Genomic DNA, 21,794 nt, shown 5'->3' on the forward strand with positions numbered 1-21,794 from the left:
AAATTAATAATCTCCTTAGCAAATTCTGATCTGAGCATGTAGGTTTTTAAATGGATTCAAAAACAGCAGCCCCAGATGACTTCAAAGTTCAGTTTGAATAACCATTTTATATTGAATTAGTACATCAGGAAAAATGAGTTATTAATCTAGCAAGATTCAATTGTTAAATTTACAAACTAAGGACTTTATTTCAAAAATCTTATTGAATTATTAGAATGTTAACCTGGTCTCTTTCATCGCTTTTATTAGACCTAAAAGAAATTTCACAAGATACAAGGCTTTTAATACTCAGATTCAGTCAAATAAACAAAGAAGACAACACGTAACTCTAGGGCAACTGGCAAATGAACCATTTGGAAGAAGGCTGGAGTTAGAATATTGTCCCACATCTGAACTCTCTGAATGGTGATTATGAGTAACAGTCTGATGACAGATAAACCTTGATTTTCATCCTGGTTTCTCATTTACTTGTTGCATGAACTGGAAAAATTAACAAAACTTCTTCGTATCTCAATTCTTCTCACCTGCAAAACCAGGATGTCTGCTAAAATTGGCTGTTGGGTGTGTTAAGCAAAACAGGGTCCGTAGTGCCTGTGCAAGGTACCGGGCTCCTCAGAAGTCCTTGATGTCTGCTGGCTAAAAAGAAAAAATGAAAAACATACTGAAACAAATTCCAAATCAACCTGATATAAGTAGCAGAAGGAAAAATAAATCAGTATTTATATGTCATTGGGATGAAAAAAGGTTCAATGAAGCATAATCCTAATGGTGAAAGCTGGGAAGTGACACAGGTTATGGATAAGGTTTGAGACATCTATAAAATCAGAACGGAAGGTCTGTCCTTGAGAGACAAGATAGCGTAGTGGTTCAGAGCTGGATTCTAGAGATTGTGTGCCTGGGTTCAATAGTAGCCTCGCCTGTTCATAACTGTGTGACCTAGGACAAATTACCCTCCCTCTCAGTGTCTCGTTTTGCTCAATCTTCAACGGAGCTAATAATAAAATATAGTCCACAGCGTTGTCATGATGATGAAAGTCATTAATACTTCTGAAGAATTTAGAGCAGTGCCTGACTTATGGAAAGTACTAATTTAAATAATATATATAAAATAACATACACCAGCTCCTCAGACAGCATTGCTTTGTTCAATGTTGTTCTGTTATAATCCTGATGAGGAAAAAAGTTAGTTTTGTTATATGTTATTTCACTTAAAAATCATGATTTCCAGTTAAGTGTCGATATACTCACTCTTACTACATATATAATATACACATACACATATATATGTGTATACATATATATATAATTTGTTAGCTGTCAATATAAAAAATTAAAAGTCAAAAATAGACTATTTAACAAGTTTACATTCTTATTTTAAAGGGTATTGCAAAATCAGATGAAAGGGCTAAATATTCCAGTTGAAAACTAGGCCACATAAATGAACAGACTATATATATTAATCTATTATATTTTTATATATAGGCATATTTATACATGTGAAGGTCAGCAAACATATATAAAAATACTCAACTTCACTAACCAAAGAAATGTGAATTTCAGCAATGAGGTAAATAGTAATTTATCACATCAGTCTAAGACATAAAGGAAAGGGGATCCCCAGTATGAGTCACTGATTTTGGGGGGAAAGAAACCTCCCTCCTTGCTGGTCAGAGAGTAAACTGAAAAAATACTTCTGGAGGGCAACTTAAATTGACGCCTAGCGTTCCATTACTGGAACGCTAAGCATGTGGGAGTTATTTACATCCTATTGCTCAAGGTCATCGCCAAAATCTGATTGCAAAAATTCAAAAAACTGCAACCTCAGCCATAAATGGGTTAATAATAATTATCAAAGTCCCAGCTTCAAAATGCATTCTGCCTGATCTGGCAGGGTTTTTTAAAGTTTTTTTCCTAAGAAAATAACTGGACAGGTGAGCAGCTATTTGCTGTGCTGGTGGTCAAGCAGGCACAGTCCCTGCTGCCCCTCCGCACAGTCACCACCGCTGAGAGCCATGTGGGATGGCAGAGAGAGGGTAACAAGGACCCCAGGGCAAGTGTGTGGGTGCACTGAGGTCTTAAGACTGCTCTTCTCGTTTTGCCTTATGGCCCTTGTTCTTCCTTAGAGACGGATGAATGTCTCTGGGCGAGGAAAAGGAATGACAGCCAACAAGCTTGCTCAGGATTACTATTTTTTAAACAGCTTCATTGAAATATATTTGACAGGCTGGGCACAGTGGCTCATGCCTGTAATCCCAGCACTTTGGGAGGCCGGGGCAGGTGGGTCACAAGGTCAGGAGATCGAGACCACTTGGCCAATATGGTGAAACTCCGTCTCTGCTTAAAAAAAATACAAAAAATAGCCAGGCATAGTGTGGGCACCTGTAGTCCCAGCTACTCAGGAGGCTGAGGCAAGAGAATCACTTGAACCTAGGAGGCGGAGGTTGCAGTGAGCCGAGATGGAGCCACTGCACTCCAGCCTGGGCAACAGAGTGAGACTCCGTCTCAAAATAAATAAATAGATAAATGAAAATAATGTATATATATATTATATATATATTTGACAGATAAACTGCACACACTTAAAATATACCATGTGATATATATGTGTGTATATACATGTGTGTGTACATGTATATGTATATACATATATATACACACACACACATATATAACTGTAAAACCATCACTATAATCAAGATCATCACCCCAAGTTGCCTCAGGCCTCTTTGTCATGTCTCCCTCTTGCCCAGCCCCACCCTCACCCTCAGACAGCCAGGATCTGCTTTCTGTCACTCTCTATTACTTTCGCATTTCCTAGAGTTTTCTATGAATGGCAGCATTGTGTAGATACTCTTTTTGGTCTGGCTTCTTTCACTCAGCATAAATATTGTGAGGTTGTAACTATATTTCATATATTCAAAACATTAAGTAGAGATATGGAAGATACGTTTTAAAAAACAAAACTTTCAGAAATGAAAACTGCGATGTGTGAGAAAAATATGCTGCATGGGATTCAGGGAAGGTCAGACATTGCAAAAGACTCGCGACCTTGAGGATCAGCAATTTAAAATATTTAAAATGAAACACAGGGAGAAAAAAAGATGTTTTAAATGAAAAGAACACCAGGGAAGCTGTGGGACAACTTTAAGTGGCGTAATACACTTGCAGTTGAAGCCAGTAAAAGTGAGTTTTCTGATCTTGATGAAAACTATAAACTCCCAGATCCAAGAAGCTCAGCAAAAGCCATTCACCATAAACATGAAGACAACTAAGACACCAAGACACATCATAATCAAATTGCCCAAAACCAGAGACAAAGAGAAAATCTTAGAAGCAGCCGGAGAAAGAAGACACTTTATATACGGAGAATGAAGATAATGTGATGTGAAGCAAAAACCAAGAGAATTGCAAGAGAAATGAGCAAAGCCACACTTATAGAATGTGATTTCAACACCCCTCTCCCAGTGATTGACGGGACAAGCAGGAAGAAAGGCAGCAAGTGCCGGGCAGACCTGAACACCACCATCAGCTAAGTTGATCAAGGTGACATTTACGGAACACTTCGTTCAGCAACAGCAGGATACAAATCTTTTAAAGTTCAAATGAAACATCTGCCAAGTTAGATCATGTTTTGGGCCATCAAAACAAGCTTCAATAACATTCAAATGATTCAAGACACAGGATGTTCTCTGACCACAACAGAATAAAATTAGAAATCAGTTACATAAAGACACCAGGAAAATCTCAAAATACATACAAACTAAATAATATACTTCGAAATCACCCATGAATCAAAGAAGAAATCAAAAGGGAAATTAGAAAGTATTTTTATCTAAATAAAAATGAAAACATATCATTTGCATTCAGAGATGAATACTAACGCAGTACTCTGAGAGAAATCTGAAACACTGAGTGCCTGTATTAAAAGAAGAAAGGTCTCAAATGACCTCAGCTTTCATGGGAAAGACTATAAAAAGAAAAACAGCTTAAACTCAATGTAAACAGAAGAAAGTAAATAATAAATAAATAAATAAATAATAAAGATCAAAGCAGAAACCAGTGCTATAGAGAACAGAAAAAAAAAAAAAAATAGAGAATACGAATGAAACCAAAAGCTAGTTCCTTGAGAAGATCAATTAAATTGATAAGCGTCTAGCCAGGATGATCAGAACAACAACAACAATAACAACAACAAACACGCAAATTGCCAATATCAGGAATGAGAGAGGTGACAACACTACACTTCTTACAGATAAAGGATAAAATGGAAATATTATGAACAACCTTATGCCTATACATTTCACAACTGAGATGAAGTAGAAAAAGTCCTTAATGATATACATTACCAAAGTTATCTCAAAAAGAAATAAATAAGCTGTATAGTCCTATACTTATTTAAAAATTGAATTCATAGTTAAAAAGTTTCTAATAAAAAAACTTCAACTCTAGATGGCATCTCTGGCGAATTCTATCAAACATTTAAGAAAGAAATAGTTCTGATTCTAGTCAAACCCATCCAGAAAACTGAAGCAGAGAGATTATTTCCAAATTTATTCTAGGAGGACAGCATTATCCTGATACTCATATGAGATAAAGATATTACAAGAACAGTAACGAAAAAACAAAATTCAGGGTCCCCCATTGTCACTGGCTCCTTCTCCCTTGAGGAATTCTCCTCCAGGTCTCTCAGCTCCAGCTCTGACGCACCCTGATTTGCTCCAGCAGCTGACTGAGCCTGGCCCCAAGCCTAGCGCATCTCCACACCTGTTTGTTCATTTGCTTTTACTGGATTGTGAGATGGTTGAGGAATTTTCTTCTTCATACCCCAGTGCTGAGAACATAGTAGGTATCTGGTAAATATTATAGGATTCAGTTTTGAAGCTGGGAGGTAGGTTGAACATAAGTGTTAGCAGAATCCAATTCAACCTGGAATGCTGTGATAAACATATGAAATCTAACAGGAATAATAATTAAGAACTGTATTTATGACCACAAAATAAATAGCACCATTATGGAGAGAAAGGTACAGGAGCAAAGACATTGCTCAGCAATAAAATTTAAGGACGGAACAGGTTGGGAGGTGTTAAGACCTCCAAAGATCCTACTGGTTGACACTTAAATTTTTTTTTTTTTTTTTTTTTTTTTTTGAGGAGTCTTGCTCTGTCACGCAGGCTGGAGTGCAGTGGTGCAATCTTGGCTTACTGCAACATCTGCCTCCCAGGTTCAATTGATTCTCCTGCCTCAGCCTCCCGAGTAACTGGGATTACAAGCATGAGCCACCACATCTGGCTAATTTTTGTATTTTTAGCAGAGATGGGGTTTTGCCATGTTGGCCGGGCTGCTCTGGAAATCCTGGCCTCAAGTGATCCGTCCACTTCAGCCTCCCAAAGTGTTAGGATTACAGGCGTGAGCCACCGTACCCGGCTGACACTTAAATTCTGACTATCCCAAATGATTAGTCTAAATTAATCATGATAATTCCATTTCACCACGATCAATTTAGGAATGAGTTTGAGGGAAAATATTCTTGGGGACTGCCTGAAAAAGTTTCCTCATATCTCATGATAAGACCGAGGGAGATGGTCTCTTCCTTCCATGGACATTTCATCTCTGGATGTGATCCCTGGACCTGTAGCAGATATCCTGCAACCAAGCAGGGTGTCCTCCATCCTGAGGCAAAGCTAGCACACAGCAGAATGCAAAGATGGCATCTGTCCTACCTCTCAACTTCTGGTTTTGTAGATAACATATTTCCTTGCAGTTTCAGTCAATTAGGGTCATGTTTTACATTATTTACAGTCAAAACCATTGTCAAAGGTTATAAATAATAATATAATTGGGGGCTGCATTAGTGTCAGCATAGTTTCTAAGGCAAGTGTGAAGCCATGCTGCTGCTATAACACAGAGCCCCCAGATTCCTCAGAGCAAAACAGGATCAAGGTTTATTTCTCACATTAGCAGGGGAAAGTTGGCACAGTTCCCATCTTAGAAAGGTAGCTCTGTCATCTTCAGCACAAGGCTTCTTTCCAACCTTGCTCCAGGTATCACTTACGCTTGGGAAAGAAAAAAGAGCATGAGGCCGGGCACAGTGGCTCACGCCTGTAATCTCAGCACTTTGGGAGGCCGAGGTGGGCGGATCATGAGGTCAGGAGACCGAGACCATCCTGGCTAACACGGTGAAACCCCGTCTCTACTAAAAACACAAAAAATAAGGCGGGTGTGGTGGTGCGCACCTATAGTCCCAGCTACTCGGGAGGCTGAGGCAGGGGAATGGTGTGAAACTGGGAGATGGAGCTTGCAGTGAGCAGAGATCGCACCACTGCACTCCAGCCTGGGCAACAGAGAGAGACTCCATCTCAAAAAACAAAACAAAACAAAACAAAAAACCAAAAGAAAAAAGAATGTGAAGAGGTGCCTGCCTGATGCCTTCAGGAGCAAGTTCAGAAGCAGGACACATTGCTCTGTGTAGGGGCTGTGCGGAGCTGCAGGGGAGGTGGCCTCAGTGCCTGGGCAGTAGCTGGGGCCTGGACAAAGCTTGGGCAGCGAGGGAGAGACAGATGGATGCTGGTAGCCATCAACATTTAGCACAGCACGTATTTTTCCTAATCATGGTACTCCTGGACTATTGTTTATCATTAAGAGTAGACACAAGATGTACAAACAAGGCCTGAGGAGAATCACCAGGAGCCAACAAGCAGATGAGGTGACTCAAAGCCACGTCATGGGAGGATGGTGGTGGTGGGGGTTGATGGGGCTTAGGCTGGGGAAGGAAGACCACCAGCGCTGCCAAGGCGGGAGGAAGAACACAACGCTTCCTCAAATGTGTGAGAGAAGTGTTGAAATGATTAATTTTGATTCCGGGGCGAAGACCTTCCGTTTGGTGGAGTTTACAGAGCAGGTTATGGCTCAACATCAGAAGGGAACAAAAGAATGACAGGGTGTTGAAGTCACTCATGATTAGAATAAAGAAACGCCAGTGAGTCACATGGAGATCATACAGACCTGGTGGCTCATCAAGGAGGTATTATAGCCCACAGACAGGTGAAGATGAAGAAAACATTTTCCCTTACAAACAATAATGCACCTGTATTTGATCTGCTGGAAAGGTCTTTGACCTGTGATTTACCAACTTCCAGTGTGCTTCAGTCCAGAGATAAGGGCAATTGAAATGAGACTATGTATTACTGATATATAGGAGAGTTATGATTTTAAAAGTCATCCTCATCTTGTATGAGATTCTTAGTCTCATAAGAATTTCAATTTCAGGGCTGGGCTTCAGCACATGAATGTCTTCTCTGACCCAGCATGCTGTGCAACAGGCTTGGACACTGACTTCCCACTGACCTCAAAGGCAGTGCTCTTCTTGAACTGGACTTACTTCAAATGCAAGGCAGAACTTTTTATTCTGGAAAGAATTGTGCCCACAGAACAGACACTGGCAATCATATCCTTTGTAAAAAACGATGTTCAGCTAACAGGTTGTTGTATTAGTAACTAAACTAGAAGCTCTTGTCCTATGGAGAGAATCTCAAGTCTTTGAAAACATATTCTCTCCTACCCTTCACTCAAGTCATTTATCTGCTCTGAAGAATGCCAAAAACACACCACCGTGTCCTGCCCAGGGCCACACACATTTCCACTTATTTTTTAGGCTAAGCAGCAAATATGGATCCAAAAGTGGAAGAAATCAGGCACTGCTGATGGCAGATGTTTTGCCAGTAGGTCAGATGGCTGCATGGTTTTTATCAAGCAGGCCCCGTCACCTGAGAGCAGAGATCAAACGATCAAGGTAGTGTGTGTGGACAGCTTTTTGCAGCCACTGGCAGACTCAGTCTCCTTTGTCAGTTTCTGTCTGGGATACGATGCTGTTCAAAATGCTGGCGAGCCTTTTGTGGTTAAATTATGCTGAAACATGGTGTGTTTTGAGGAGCAAGTTGTCAGCCAGCTCAATGATACCATCAGTGGGAGTAGTCCGTAACTCAGGCTCAGCTCCCATGTATCTGTGTCTTGGTCAGATTCTCTAATCACTCTTCCACCCACATTTCTTGCTGGTATTCTCTATGAAGATATTTGGTTACTGATACAAACATATTACTCTTGTCCCAAATAACTCAGATGTTTTGAGCTTCTGAGAATGGCTGCACCTTTACAGAGTCTAAGATGACACAGGCTCTTCCCTCCACCCCTATTTGGGTTTTAGTCCAGCAGAAAGTGAACATATGGTGCGGGGCCCACAGATGAGGCCAGAATCTCATTAGGTAGAAATCTGAGCAATTCAGGATGTCCAACTACTGCGGGAGCTCAGATGCCTTCATGCTTTCGAGCTTTCATTTATAAAAGATACTTGGGGAACGGATAAACCATGGGCTGGGTGGGAGAAAGGAGGTGTCCAGAAAGAGCACTTGTTATGCACATTTGTGACTGGACTATTCTCTTGTTTGCTAGAAAAATAATTAGTATTTGCACTGGTTTTTAAGTTATTACCATTTTCAACTTATTGTAATTTTGTATGCTATAACAATCTTATTATTGTTTAATTTTTTTTTTTTTTTTTTTTTTTTTTTTTTTTTTACTTTGAGATAATTGCAGATTCACACACAGTTGTAAGACCTAATACAGAACACTCCTATGTACCTTTTACCAGGTTTTCCTCAATGGTCACATCTTGCAAAATTACAAAACAGTATCCGAGCCAGGATATTGACATTGATACAATTAAGGTCAAGAACATTCCATCACCAAGATCCCTTCTGCTGTCCTTTCATAGACTCACCTAAGCCTTCTTCCTTCCTTCCTGACTCCTGGCAACCACGAACTGCTTCCCATGTCTGTAATTTTGTCATTTTAAGAATGTTATATTGGCCTGGCACGGTGGCTCGTGCCTGTAATCCCGCATTTTAGGAGGCTGAGGTGGGTGGATGGCTTGAGGTCTGGAGTTTGAGACTAGCCTGGCCAACAAGGTGAAACCCCATCTTTACTAAAAATACAAAAATTGGCCAGGCATGGTGCTGTGCACCTGTAGACCCAGCTACTTGGGGAGGCTGAGGCATGAGAATCACTTTAACCCGGGAGGTGGAGGTTGCAGTGAGTCGAGATTGTACCACTGTACTCCAGCCTGGGTGACAGAGTGAGACTATGTCTCAAAAAAAAAAAAAAAAAAAGTTATATAAATAGAATAATATAGTATGTAACCTTTTGAGTTTGGCTTTTTGCACTCAGCATAATTCTCTGGAGATTCACCCAGGTGGTTGTGTGGATCAATAGTCTTTTTGTCTTCATTGCTTAGTAGCATTCTATGATATGAAGGGACCACAGTTTGTTTAATCATTCACTCAGTGAAAGCTATTTCCAGTTCAGAGGTGTCACAAATAAAGCTGCTGTGAACATTCATGTGCAGGTTTTTATGTAAACCTAAGTCTGCACTTCTTTGGGATCTATGATCCAGATAATTTCTGGGCGATAATTTTCATGTTTCATTTTATAAGAAACTGCCAGACTATTTCCCATAGTTGCTGTACCATTTTACATTCCCACCAGCCATGTATGAGTGATGTGGTCTCTGCATTCTTTCCAGCATTTGGTGGTGTCACTATTTTTTATTTTAGTCTTTCTGAGGTATGTAGTGATATATCATTATGGTCTTAATTTTCATTTCCCTAACGGCTAGTGACAGTCACATCTTTTCATGTGTTTGCCATTTGTACATCTTCAGTGAAATGTCTGTTCATCTTTTTGGTCCGTTTTCTAATTAGATTATTTGCATTTTTACTGTTGAATTCTGAGGCTTGGCTTCTGTATATATTGTAGATACTAGTTCTTTGTTGACTATGTGATCTGCAAATATTTTCCTCCAGTCTGTAGAGGATTGTCTTTCCATCCTCTCAACAAAGTCATGTGCAGAACAAAAGTTTTTTCTTTTTTTTTTTGTTTTGAGACAGAGTTTCGATCTGTCGCCCAGGCTGGAGAGCAGTGACATGATCTTGGCTCACTGCAAGCTCTGTGCCTCCTTGGGTTCATGCTATTCTCCTGCCTTAGCCTCCCAATTAGCTGGGACTACAGGCACCTGCCACCACGCCCGGCTAAATTTTTTGTATTTTTAGTAGAGACGGGGTTTCACCGTGTTAGCCAGGATGGTCTCGAGTTCCTGACCTCGTGATCCGCCCGCCTCAGCCTCCCAAAGTGCTGGGATTACAGGCGTGAGCCACCACACTCCACCAGAACGAAACATTTTAATTTTTAAAGTTCCAATTTCTGATTTCCTCCTGTTTTTTCCTCCCCCAAATTTGACAGTTTCATGTTTTGTATAAAACATTGTTCATGATCCATTTTGAGTTACTTTTGTATATGGTATGAGGTATAGGTCCAAGTTCTTTCTGTTTTCTTTTGCTTTTGAATATTCAATTGCGTCAGTAACATTGTCAAAAATGCTATTTTTCCTTCAATGAATTGCTTCAGCACCTTTGTCAAGATGAATCTGGCATACTTGTGTGAGTTCATTCTGGGATCTCTATTTCTGGGATCTATTCTGTTCCAAGGATCTTTGTCTCTTCCCCTCTGTCAGGACCACATGGTGTTGACTGCTGTGGCTGCATAGTATAGTATAACCACCTTCTGTGCAAGGCATCCAGTTCCTCCCCTCTCCACTCTGACCCACCATCCAAGAAACCAGCTGCCTATGAGAGTTATAAATTATGTCACCCACAGCTTTTGAAAAAAGACGCTCAACTTCTGCAGGGTGCAGGGTGTTGGTAGGTCCTTCAAAGGTCAGTGCATATTTCTCAACTTTAATAATCACATTTCCTTACTCCTGCCTGGCAACAGGACCAGGATGTTTGTCAAAAAAATGCAGTAACTTATGAAAGTAGAGACTGCAAGGAGGCCCTGGCAAGCACAAATCTCTGGAAAATTATTCAACTCAGGACAGTTACAGCAGAAACTTTCCTAAGGCCTCTACTTTTTCAAGGACAAGAGCTAGAATTTCAATAACACTTAAATTGATTCTAAACTAGCAAGAGAAGCCAGAAAGAAGGTCACCATGAGAAAAGAGTTCCTTCCTACAGTCCCACAGATTTGTACAACCTCATTCTATATTTACTTGAATTCTGAAGATCGGATAGAATAAATCCCCACACCGGTGTAGTGAATGATGACATTAGTACACCCATGTGTACTAGCTGTGACTTGGATCCTCTGTCTTCCACTCAAGAAAAGTCTACTGGGATACTGGTTGAATGAACATGGCTTTGTAATAGCGAAACCCTTGGATCTGCTCTAATTTTTCCTCTCCTTGGTCCTACTTAAAACCAATTAATTGTCAAGTCTTTCAACTATATGTTGAGTAATAAATTATTCAAGACACAGCTAAGAGTGCAAAACCAGTGGGAACTGCTGTGCTAGATTTTACCAAAGATAGACACTCACTCCCAAACCACTGGGGAAATGGATTTGATCTTTACTAACGGTGTTGTGCTGGTGACATGGATGAAGTATGTCTCTGGGATTATTATGTGATTTTATCCCTTGAGAATGAGTCACTTACCCAAGGAGGAGGCAACAGGAGCTCCTGACCTCAGAGGCTCTCCTACATTCCTGCGTTCTGTAACTTAGAAAGCCAATGGGAGTATACATTGATAGCTATATAGTATTTTAGGGAAGACCCAATCATATTTCTATTGAAAAGTACTATTTAAAATGGCAAAAAATCATCTTTTGTTATTACTTGATCTTTTCCACAAAGAACTCAGATAATCTACTTGTTTTATAATTTTAATGATAATCAACATATACTAACATACAAATATCATTCTTATAAAAGCATTTCTAAATTAAGATCTATATGGAGTAAAAAATAAGAGTTTGCTAATTTTTTGAGTATTTTGTTTTACTTTTGTCAGATGAGTAAAATTAAATTTTTCAAAAAGCTGGAGTTAATAGAAAACTATAATACGTATCTTCAAATATTTACATTTGCTTAAATGTATTTGTTATGGATTGAATTGTTCTTCCTCCAGAACAAAAAAGGATGTTAAAATGCTAACCCTCGGTACCAGTGAATGTGACCTTATTTTGCTGATGACCAAGTTAAGACAAGGTCATTAGGGTGGGTCCTAATCCAATACTGATTGTGTCCTTATAAAAAGAGAAAATCTGGACACCTAGGGAGAATGCCCTGTAAAAATGAGACTTATACTGCCACAAGCCAAGGAGCTAAGGGAAGCTGGGAGAGGCCTAGAACAGATCCTTCGCCAGGACCTTCAGAGGGAGCATGGCCCTGCTGACACCCTGATCTTGGACTTCTGGCCTCCAGACTGTAAGAGAATAAATTTCTGTTTGTGGCACTTTGTCATGGCAGCCCTAGCAAACTAATGCAGTATTTTACGTATCTTTTGAGAAATAATTGTAGTTTGCAAGACTCCAAATTGAAATAGAAACCTCGAAAAGAAGTCAGCTGACAGTGTATTTTAGTCTTTGAGAATTCAAGTTTCTTGAACCCTGCTAGGAGACAATTTGGCTCAAATAAATGAATTATGTGTTCACAGTCATACAGAAGCCCTGGTCTATATCCTTAGTGCCTCGAGTGCCATTCTAGCACACATCTAAATAAAAGGGATTAACAATAATATTTCAGCTTCATTGGAGCTATGTCTGCCAGGAAGGAATGAATCAGTAGCCACAGAAACATTCCTGCTTGTGAAGTCATCTCGGGAAGACTAAGTATAATCCATGAAAGCAGAGAGAATTCATTTCAGAAGGCTGTCTGCTTCAACATTTCTCTTTAGGTTTTAAGTTATTCTCACTTCTATTATATTAAGTATTTGTAAGCCGTATCTAGTTATTTTAAATTTAATTAGCTTTTCTCGTGATGTCCATCATGGGAAAAATTCCAAGACATTCTTAGAAACATAGAAAAACTTAGAAAAAACAGTAAGAACCATTAAAACAAATCATATCTCACAGCCATGACTTTATCATTTTGTCATCTCTTTGCCTGGGTAATATAATAGCTTCTTTTTGTTTCTGAGATGGAGTTTCACTCTTGTTGCCCAAGCTAGAGTGCAATGGTGCTATCTCGGCTCACTGCAACCTCCGCCTCCCAGGCTCAAGCGATTCTCCTGCCTCAGCCTCCAGAGTAGCTGGGATTACAGATGCCCCCCAACCATGCCCAGCTAATTTTTTTGTATTTTTAGTAGAAACGACATTTCACCATGTTGGCCAGGCTGGTCTCGAACTCCTGACCTCAGGTGATCCACCTGCCTCAGCCTCCTAAAGTGCTGGGATTACAGGCATGAGCCACTGTGCCCGGCCCACAATAGTTTCTTTTTAAAAGCGTTTCACTTGGAAATAATTTTAAACTTAACAAGCAAGTTACAAGAATAATTCTGAAGCACTCAGCTACCCTTTCCAGAGCCACCTATTAGAATTTCCCCATGCTTGCTTTATTAGTTGTCCTTTTCTATCCATATACATCATCCACCGCTTCTTTTTGCTCACTAACCAGTTCAGTAAATATTTACTGAGTGCTGGGCTCTGTGGAAGCCACAGTGGTGGAGACAAAGTCATGAGAACTCAGCTAGCAAGGGCAGAACCAGGATGTGAGAGCAGGTGAAAATGATCATTTTTAGTTAAGTCCAGGAATATACTGGTTCTTAACATACTGAATGAAGTCTGGGAATTATGGAGTATATTCTTCCTGAGCATATTTCATTTGAACTTGATGTTTGCATCCTTACTGACCCCTCTCGGCTTCACATGAAGAAACACTTCATAACATAGGTCCAAGTGGATACAAAAGTTGCTCAGGTTTTTGTCCATAATTTTGAGATTTGTATTTTCCAATTCCAGGAATATAATGTTTTCTGAGTGGACATAGTTCACTTTCAAGTCAATGTAGTTCATCTTTGAATCCCCAGTCTCTAAAATTGTGCCTGGCACAGAATTACTTGAGGAATGCATGAAACGTGAAACTCTTACTAGTCTCTATTAAAGCTATGGAGAGCACTTACAGCATGCAGACACAAACTCCTTTAACTGCTTTACCTCTCTCAGCGGTCTCACGGGAAAGGCTGTACTAGTGTCCTCCTTTTACAGAGTAGGATGTAAAGACACAAAGAAGTTAAGTCGCTTTCCCATAGTTGCCCAGTCACGCTCCACAGTTGCTCAACCCTCAGACCTGCCTGACTTCCATGTTTATCAGCAGGAGTTGGGCATCTCTAGGGCATCATACCTTCTGCACGTTCAGGCCAAGTTGATATTTCCCTTTTTTTTTCTTTTTTTTAAAGGGAGTCTCACTCTGTCGCCCAGGATGGAGTGCAGTGGCGCAATCTCAGCTCACTGCAACCTCTGCTTCCCCGGTTCAAGCGATTCTCCTGCCTCAGTCTCCTGAGTAGCTGGGATTATAGGCACCCATCACCACACCTGGCTAATTTTTGTATTTTTAGGAGGGATGGAGTTTCACCATGTTGACCAAGCTGGTCTTGGACTCCTTACCTCAAGTGATCTACCTGCCTCGGCCTCCCAAAGTTCTGGAATTAGGTGTGAGGCACTGTGCCTGGCCAATATTTCCTTTTAAAAAGCCCTTTCTAGCCTGTTTCTTCCTCAAGGATTCAAACTTAGTGTTCAGATACATTGCATTATCCATTAGAAAATACTGAAGTCAATGAAGATTCAGTAAGTTTACAGAACCCAACTATAATTACAAAAACTTCCAGATTTGAGGGAGTTCAGTAAATTTCTTTGACAGTCACCTGTGATGGGGGCTATGTAAATGCATTGGGAAAAGCTAAGTATTCTAAATCTTCTCATTATTCTACAAACTGGCAAGTTAAGGGAAGAAGCTGAGAGAAAATTCACCCTCTTGATGGCTTCCTGCTCCTGAGTAACACTGACCGGCAAAGTTCAGAGCACAAAGTTGCTGAAAAGAGTGGCTGTGGACTGTGGCACGCCAGTCTTCACAAATTGTGTTGGAGACCCCAAATGTGAAAGGGAAGGCAGATTTTCCACGGTTATAAAACACATCTCACCTTCCTCCTGGCAGGTAGGTGTTAGGAATTACACTGGAAAAAATATAGACAAAAATTCTCTAGAAGAGACTCTGTGCTCTGAGGTCAGGCACTCCCCTCTGGATGTTCCTGCCTTACGCAATGGTATTCACAAAAGCAAATCAAGAGGAAGATATGTGGAGGAAAAACCCTTCTGACATCTCTAAATTGCATCCACTGACTAGTGGCCCAGCCAGCTCCTGTAAAGTGGTGAGTCATCGCAGTAGAGAAGAGGCCCGAGCAGGGAGCAGGGCAAGAGCTTGGAGGTCCTTCTGTGCAATCAGCAGCAGCCCCCGGCTGGGAGCTCTCCTTGGGGTCCAAGGCTACATAGCTGAGAGGCCACAGAGTGCCAAGAACCGTTAAGGGGGCCGAGCTGGCAAGGGGGAGGACGTGGGGGCTGGCAACTCACCGCATTTTGTTGCCATGAGTCACTTAAAAAATACAAAGAACAATATGATTTGTAGGTGGTTATTGATAGCTCCAGGCATCCAATCCTTCTAGTTTATAAAGATACAAATCTTAATTATTAATGGTTAAGATGAAGAAACAAATGCCTTGAAGTTAGGAAATTCAAACGAATTGTTTCCTCAGATCACCTCACACAAAAGACGGTCTGTTCTGTAAAGTCCAGCTTGCTTGGCCTATTCCAAGACCAGTGACATTCCTGGTTCTTTCCCAGGGAGGCCAGCTAAACTCATGTTGCAGAAACTTCAGTTCTGCAGGCAGAAACCCACCTGGGAGCCAGGTGAGAGAGACCCACCCTTGGCAGCATTAACTTTTTGCCAAACATACTTTTGATAAATACCCCATAAAGTGATAGTCCAGAAAGCACTGTGTTTTCCTGTGGAATGAAACCAAAGTTACAATTGCATTGCTGCCAAAAACGTCCCACTCATACACAAGAAGAGTAAGTCATAAGGGCAAAGACAGCACCTACAAGCCTCCAGCATCATTTGAGGGAAATTCTTTTCTCAGCCATAGGAAATTAGTATAGATTACTATATATTGTAACTGTATAAGGACTCACAATAGTGTGTGTTGTGTATATAAAAGACAGCCCAACCATATTATAAATTTAAAGTTCTTGCTAGCTCTATGAGCTATTAAATATATAAACAAATTAAGTGGGTTTATAGGAAAGAGATGAAGCATACCCCTTTAAAATGCTGTGGTGGGACTTTGTTTTCATTTTTTCATTTTTTTCTTTTTTGCGACAGGTTTTCACTCTGTTGCCCAAGCTGGAGTACAGTGGCATAATCATGGCTCACTGCAGCCTTGACTTCCCCAGCTCAAGTGATCCTCCCACCTCAGCCTTCCAAGTAGCTGGGACTAGAGGTGTGTGCCACCACACCTGGCTAATTTTGTAGTTTTTGTACAGACAAGATCTCATCATGTTGCCCAGACTGGTCACGAACTCCTGGGCTCAAGTGATCCTCCAGTCTTGGACTCCTAAAGTGCTTGTATCGTAGGCGGGAGCCACTGTGTCCGGCCTGTTGTAGGACTTTTGAATTGACAATCTTTTTGTCCTTAACCTTAGTAGTAAAGGCTCTGATGTTGTATTATTAAATATAATACTAGCATTTAACTTGAGCTATATTCCTATTTTTTAAAAAAATATCACTTTCATTTTTATTAAGAATACATTTTAAAAATTAGGAATGAATGTTGAATTTTATCAAATGCAGCCATGGAAAAAATAAAATGATAGTTTTCTCCCTGTTTGGTGAAGGGTTATTAATATAGTCTTATTTTATTTCATTTATTTTTATTTATTATTTCATTTATTTTTATTTTATTCATATATTTTTATTTTATTTATTCTATTGCCTAGGCTGGAAATGCAGTGGCGTGATCTCTGTTCACTGCAACCTCCACCTTCCAGGTTCAAAAGATTCTCATGCCTCAGCCTCCTGAGTAGCGGTGATTATAGGCATGCACTACACTGGGCTATTTTTTGTTGGCCAGGCTGGTCTCGAACTCCTGGCTTCAAGTGACCCACCTGCCTTGGCCTCCCAAGGTGCTGGGATTACAGGTGTGAACCACCACACCAGGCCCAGATATATACATATATATTTTTTATTTTATTTATTTTTTATTTTTCGAGATGGAGTCTCACTCTGTCACCCAGGCTGGAGTGCAGTGGCAGGATTTCGGCTCACTGCAAGCTCCATGTCTTGGGTTCACGCTATTCTCCTGCCTCAGCCTGTAGCTGGGACTACAGGTGCCCGCCACCACATCCGGCTAATTTGTTTTGTATTTTTAGTAGAGATGGGTTTTCACCGTGCTAGCCAGGATGGTCTTGATCTCCTGACCTCGTGATCTGCCCACCTTGGCTTCCCAAAGTGCTGGATTACAGGTGTGAGACACTGTGCCCAGCAAAATACCACAAGATTTTTTACAGGTATTGACAAACTGATTCTAAAATTTATATGAAAAGCAAAGGAACTAGAATAGCCTAAACAATTCTGAAAATGATGAGCAAAGTCAGAGGACGGACACTACTAATATATTTTTAATATTAAAACATTTATATCCTGATTTGATACTCATATGACCATGGAATATAATTTTCTGAATCTGCTGCTGGATTCTATTTGTTAATGTTTTATTTAGATTTTTGATATCAAAACTCAATAAGACTGACGTGTAATTTTATTTTTAATTTGGAATATTTTTGTCCAGTTTTTAGATCAATAAATTGCTTGTTTCATAAAAACACATTCAGAAGCGTTTCTTCTGTCTCTGCTGTGGCACAGTTTGAAGATTGTTCTGGACTTACGTGCTTCTTAACAGCTTGGTGTATTTTCTTTGTAAAACCATCTGGGGCTGGTGCTTTTGGAGGGACAGAACTTCAAATACCATTTCAGGTTTCTGTCTCTACTCAAGTCAGCTTGTTGCATAATGAACACTGACTGATAAGTGTTCTCTCCTTTCAAAATTTTATAATTTATTTAATTTCCTTGAGGTTATTTTCTGTTTCTCATTTTTATTTTGTATATGTATTGTACTCACTTTGTTCATCATATTTAGATATGTTAGCCAATAATTTGTCAATTTAGTTGTTTGTAAAAAGAATCATCTCTTGGATTACTTCATTTTGCTATTGAGTTCATTAAATTATACTTTCATCCCCTCAACTTCTTCCCTTCTGATTTGCTTAGCGTGTGTGTATATTTGTGTGTTGTGAATTTTTCCGATTTGAGTTGTACACATACTCAGTTTACTTTTATTTGTTGTTGTTCCACATTACATACCATAGGTTTTCATCTGTCAGTGCTTTCTGTGAAGCACTAATTAGCAGTATACATAGTCCTTTGTTTGTTTTAATCCTATCATCAAAAAATAATATATACCTTATGGTTTAAATATAAATACATAAAATTATCTTTCTTCTAAAATTTTTAATTAAATTCTTTCTTTTTTATGTTACAAATATAGTAAATACTATCCCATCTTTTTTTCCTCTATATAAATCCTCTATTTTATTTATTTTTTTATTCATTTATTTTTGAGGCAGAGTCTCACTCTGTTGCCCAGGCTGGAGTGCAGCGGTGTGATCTCGGCTCACTGCAACCTCCGCCTCCCAGGTTCAAGCGATTCTCTTGCCTCAGCCTCCCGAGTAGCTGGGACTACAGCTGCGTGCCATTATGCCCGGCTAATTTTCTGTATTTTTAGTAGAGACAGAGTTTCACTGTGTTAGCCAGGATGGCCTCTATCTCCTGACCTTGTGATCTGCCCGCCTAGGCCTCCCAAAGTGCTGGGATTACGGGCGTGAGCAACTGCACCCGGTCGAATTTTTTTTTTTTTTTTACAAAATTGGTCATTATATTTCCTTTTCTTAAAAATTATGTTTTTCCTATCATTTGCCCAATTTTCATATGCATATTTAAACAGTTTTTTATTATTAAAACAATAATAATAATTGCTAAATGCCTTAAATTATTTTAAATCACTTGGAGGTGACTTGATTTTTGGGGGTAGGAGGTATCTGGGTGTCAGTAAGATTATCTTCTTGAAGTCCAGTGACTTTATTAGGGTGTGTTTTAGTTCAGTTTTTTTTTTTTTTTTTGAGATGTGGTCTCACTCTGTCACCTAGGTTGGATCACTGCTCACTGCAGCCTCTACCTCCTGGACCCCAGTAATCCTTCCATCTCAGCCTCCTGAGTATCTGGGACCACAGATGTGTGCCTTCACTGTATTGCTCAGGCTGGTCTTGAACTCCTGGGCTCAAGCGATCCTCCTGCCTTGGCATCCCAAATGCTGGGATTATAAGCATAAGCCACTACAGCCACCCATGTTCTAGTTTTTTTTTTTTTTTTTTTTTTTTGAGACAGAGTCTTGCTCTGTCGCCCAGGCTGGAGTGCTGGAGTGCAGTGGCGCAATCTCCGCTTATTGCAAGCTCCGCCTCCTGGGTTCATGCCATTCTCCTGCCTCAGCCTCCCAAGTAGCTGGGACTACAGGTGCCCGCCACCATACCTGGCTAATTTTTTGTAGTTTTTAGTAGAGACGGGGTTTCACTGTGTTAGCCAGGACGGTCTCGATCTCTTGACCTCGTGATCTGCCTGCCACAGCCTCCCAGAGTGCTGGGATTACAGGCGTGAGCCACCGTGCCTGGCCCCCATATTCTAATTTTGATCGATGTGAATCCATTTCTTCCCTGGGACACAGTTCCTTTTTAAATATATAGGTCTATATCTCTTTTCCAGTAAAGTCTTTTAAAATTATATTAAAAATTTTTTTTCTGTTCAAATTTTCTGGGCTTTTTAAGGGGAGACACTAATTATAGATACCCTTTCCATGTTTTATGCACATTCTTCCCGGTCTGATTTCCATGTGTATTAATTTTCCTAAAATCAATTTTAACTTTTTTTTTTCAGAATTTTCTCAAATATGTCATCCACATAGTTTATTCTCTTTTCTGTGAATCCATTTGCTTTATTTTATTTTCCATTTCTTTCCTCAACTCTGTTAATTCATTGTCTTTTTATTTCATCTTAGAGTTCTTACATCTTGACTTCAAACTGTCATTTCAAAGAAACATTTTTTTTCCATTAATTTACCTTTTGTGTGGAGAACATCTCGGTTACAATTTTTATCTGTTGACGGCAAATGTTTTCAAAGTTATCCCCTTCATCTTCACTTTTGGTCATTTGTACATACTGCTTTTTCCTGAAGCAGATTTGCATAGATCCAATACTTAAATAATTATTTTTTAATTATTATTACTTTTATTATTACTTTTATATATATTATTATATAAGTTATGTATATTATATATATATTATTATATACTTTTATTATTATTACTCCTCTCTACATGTGGAAGTTCATCTTTTCATAAAGGTGTTATTCCCTGGGTTGTTGTGAATTAGGGCCAGAGAAGGGCTGGGGCAGAGAGCTTGTAGCAGGTACCTCATGTTCTCCTCTGCCTTCAGAGAGCTCCTTCATTGCCACTCAGCCATGTGAACATGACTGCTATGGGCCAGCAGAGTATCTCTCTGGATCTCAGGGAAGTTACCACTGGAAGCTATTTATTGTCAGGGCACAGCAATCATTTTTCTTTTTCACTATGTACCTGGCACGTGGTATGTCTATTTGTGTTGATTTTTCTATAGTTTGCAAGTAGTGTGACTCTAGGTCTGTGAATCACCAATAGTTCCTCCTCTAGGCAGCTGCATCAACACACAGCTTCCTACAAAGATGGCTTCCTGCATGTTTTGTCCTTCAGTCCTATGTCCCAGGAACTCTGTGGCATTAGGGTTCAGGGAGATTCCTCAAACTCTTTTGTGCTCTATAATCTTTTCTTCCAAACCAGGGGCCTTTTGTTGGCTCCTCCAGACACACTGTCTGACTTGGAGAATTCTGTGTGCTCTTGGAAATAGTAGCATCCTATCTCCTTTTGATCTAATTTTTACTGTTCTTGGAATCCATTGTTGGGATTACCGGTCATATTCTGGGGCAGATTTCTGTTTTTTCGTTTCTGGGAAGATCCAGTTTCCATTTCTCTTTCTCAATCTCCTTGCTGATTTCAGTTGTAATCAGAAATAAGGGGCAGGTAGATACTTATGCTACCATTTTAAACTGGAAGTCACATCATGGACTTTATTAAGTGGTTCTTTAGTTTTGGCCAGAGCATATCTTATCAGCAGTATGATCCCTAGAGAATATTTATGCAAATTGACCTTATAATTTGGAAAAACAACTATTCCAAAACTCCTTTAGAACTTAAATTCCTATAAAGAAAATTGACATAAATAATTTTGCATGGTCTTACCTCAGTAGCTTGTTTACTAGAAATGTCCACCAAGGGACTCTCTTCTGCCCTTGACTCCCCTGTGCTGTTGGATGTGTTTTCCAGAAGAGGGAGTTGTAGGCTGTCGGACAAACCATTAATCTTCATCAGAAGTTCGTCTAATAGATTTGCAAATTCATCCAAGTAGTAATTCTGAAGGGAAGAAAGTTAGATTAGTAAATGCATTCAAGAATCTCACTATCCCTCTTCCCTCATTATGCAAAGCATTTAGGGGTACTATCTGTAGACAGTATTGGGCTATGTTAGGAAGCATACTGACCCTGCCTGCAGTTAGAAGACCTGGGTGCTAGATGTGCTCTTATGTCTCTATATCTCAGTGCTTCAATAATAATGTACATATACATATATGCATGTAAATGCTACAGTTAATAATGCCTACATAAAAAATTATTGGACGGATTTAAAAGGCAATAATGCATAGTGCTACTATGGGAAAATGAGGT

General features: G+C 39.8%; 1 protein-coding gene across 1 annotated transcript in view; it reads right to left on the reverse strand.

The window, feature by feature from the left end:
* Positions 1 to 270: 270 nt before the first annotated feature.
* PKD1L1 (polycystin 1 like 1, transient receptor potential channel interacting) overlaps positions 271 to 21,794 on the reverse strand; it is a 183,727-nt gene continuing 162,203 nt past the window's right edge. Inside the window, 2 exon segments of the mRNA XM_010374410.2 lie at positions 271 to 636; positions 21,313 to 21,483. Coding sequence (XP_010372712.2) covers positions 613 to 636; positions 21,313 to 21,483 — 195 coding nt within the window. The 3' untranslated portion in view covers positions 271 to 612.

Source organism: Rhinopithecus roxellana, chromosome 6 (assembly GCF_007565055.1).
Source record: "Rhinopithecus roxellana isolate Shanxi Qingling chromosome 6, ASM756505v1, whole genome shotgun sequence".
Classification (NCBI taxonomy): domain Eukaryota; kingdom Metazoa; phylum Chordata; class Mammalia; order Primates; family Cercopithecidae; genus Rhinopithecus; species Rhinopithecus roxellana.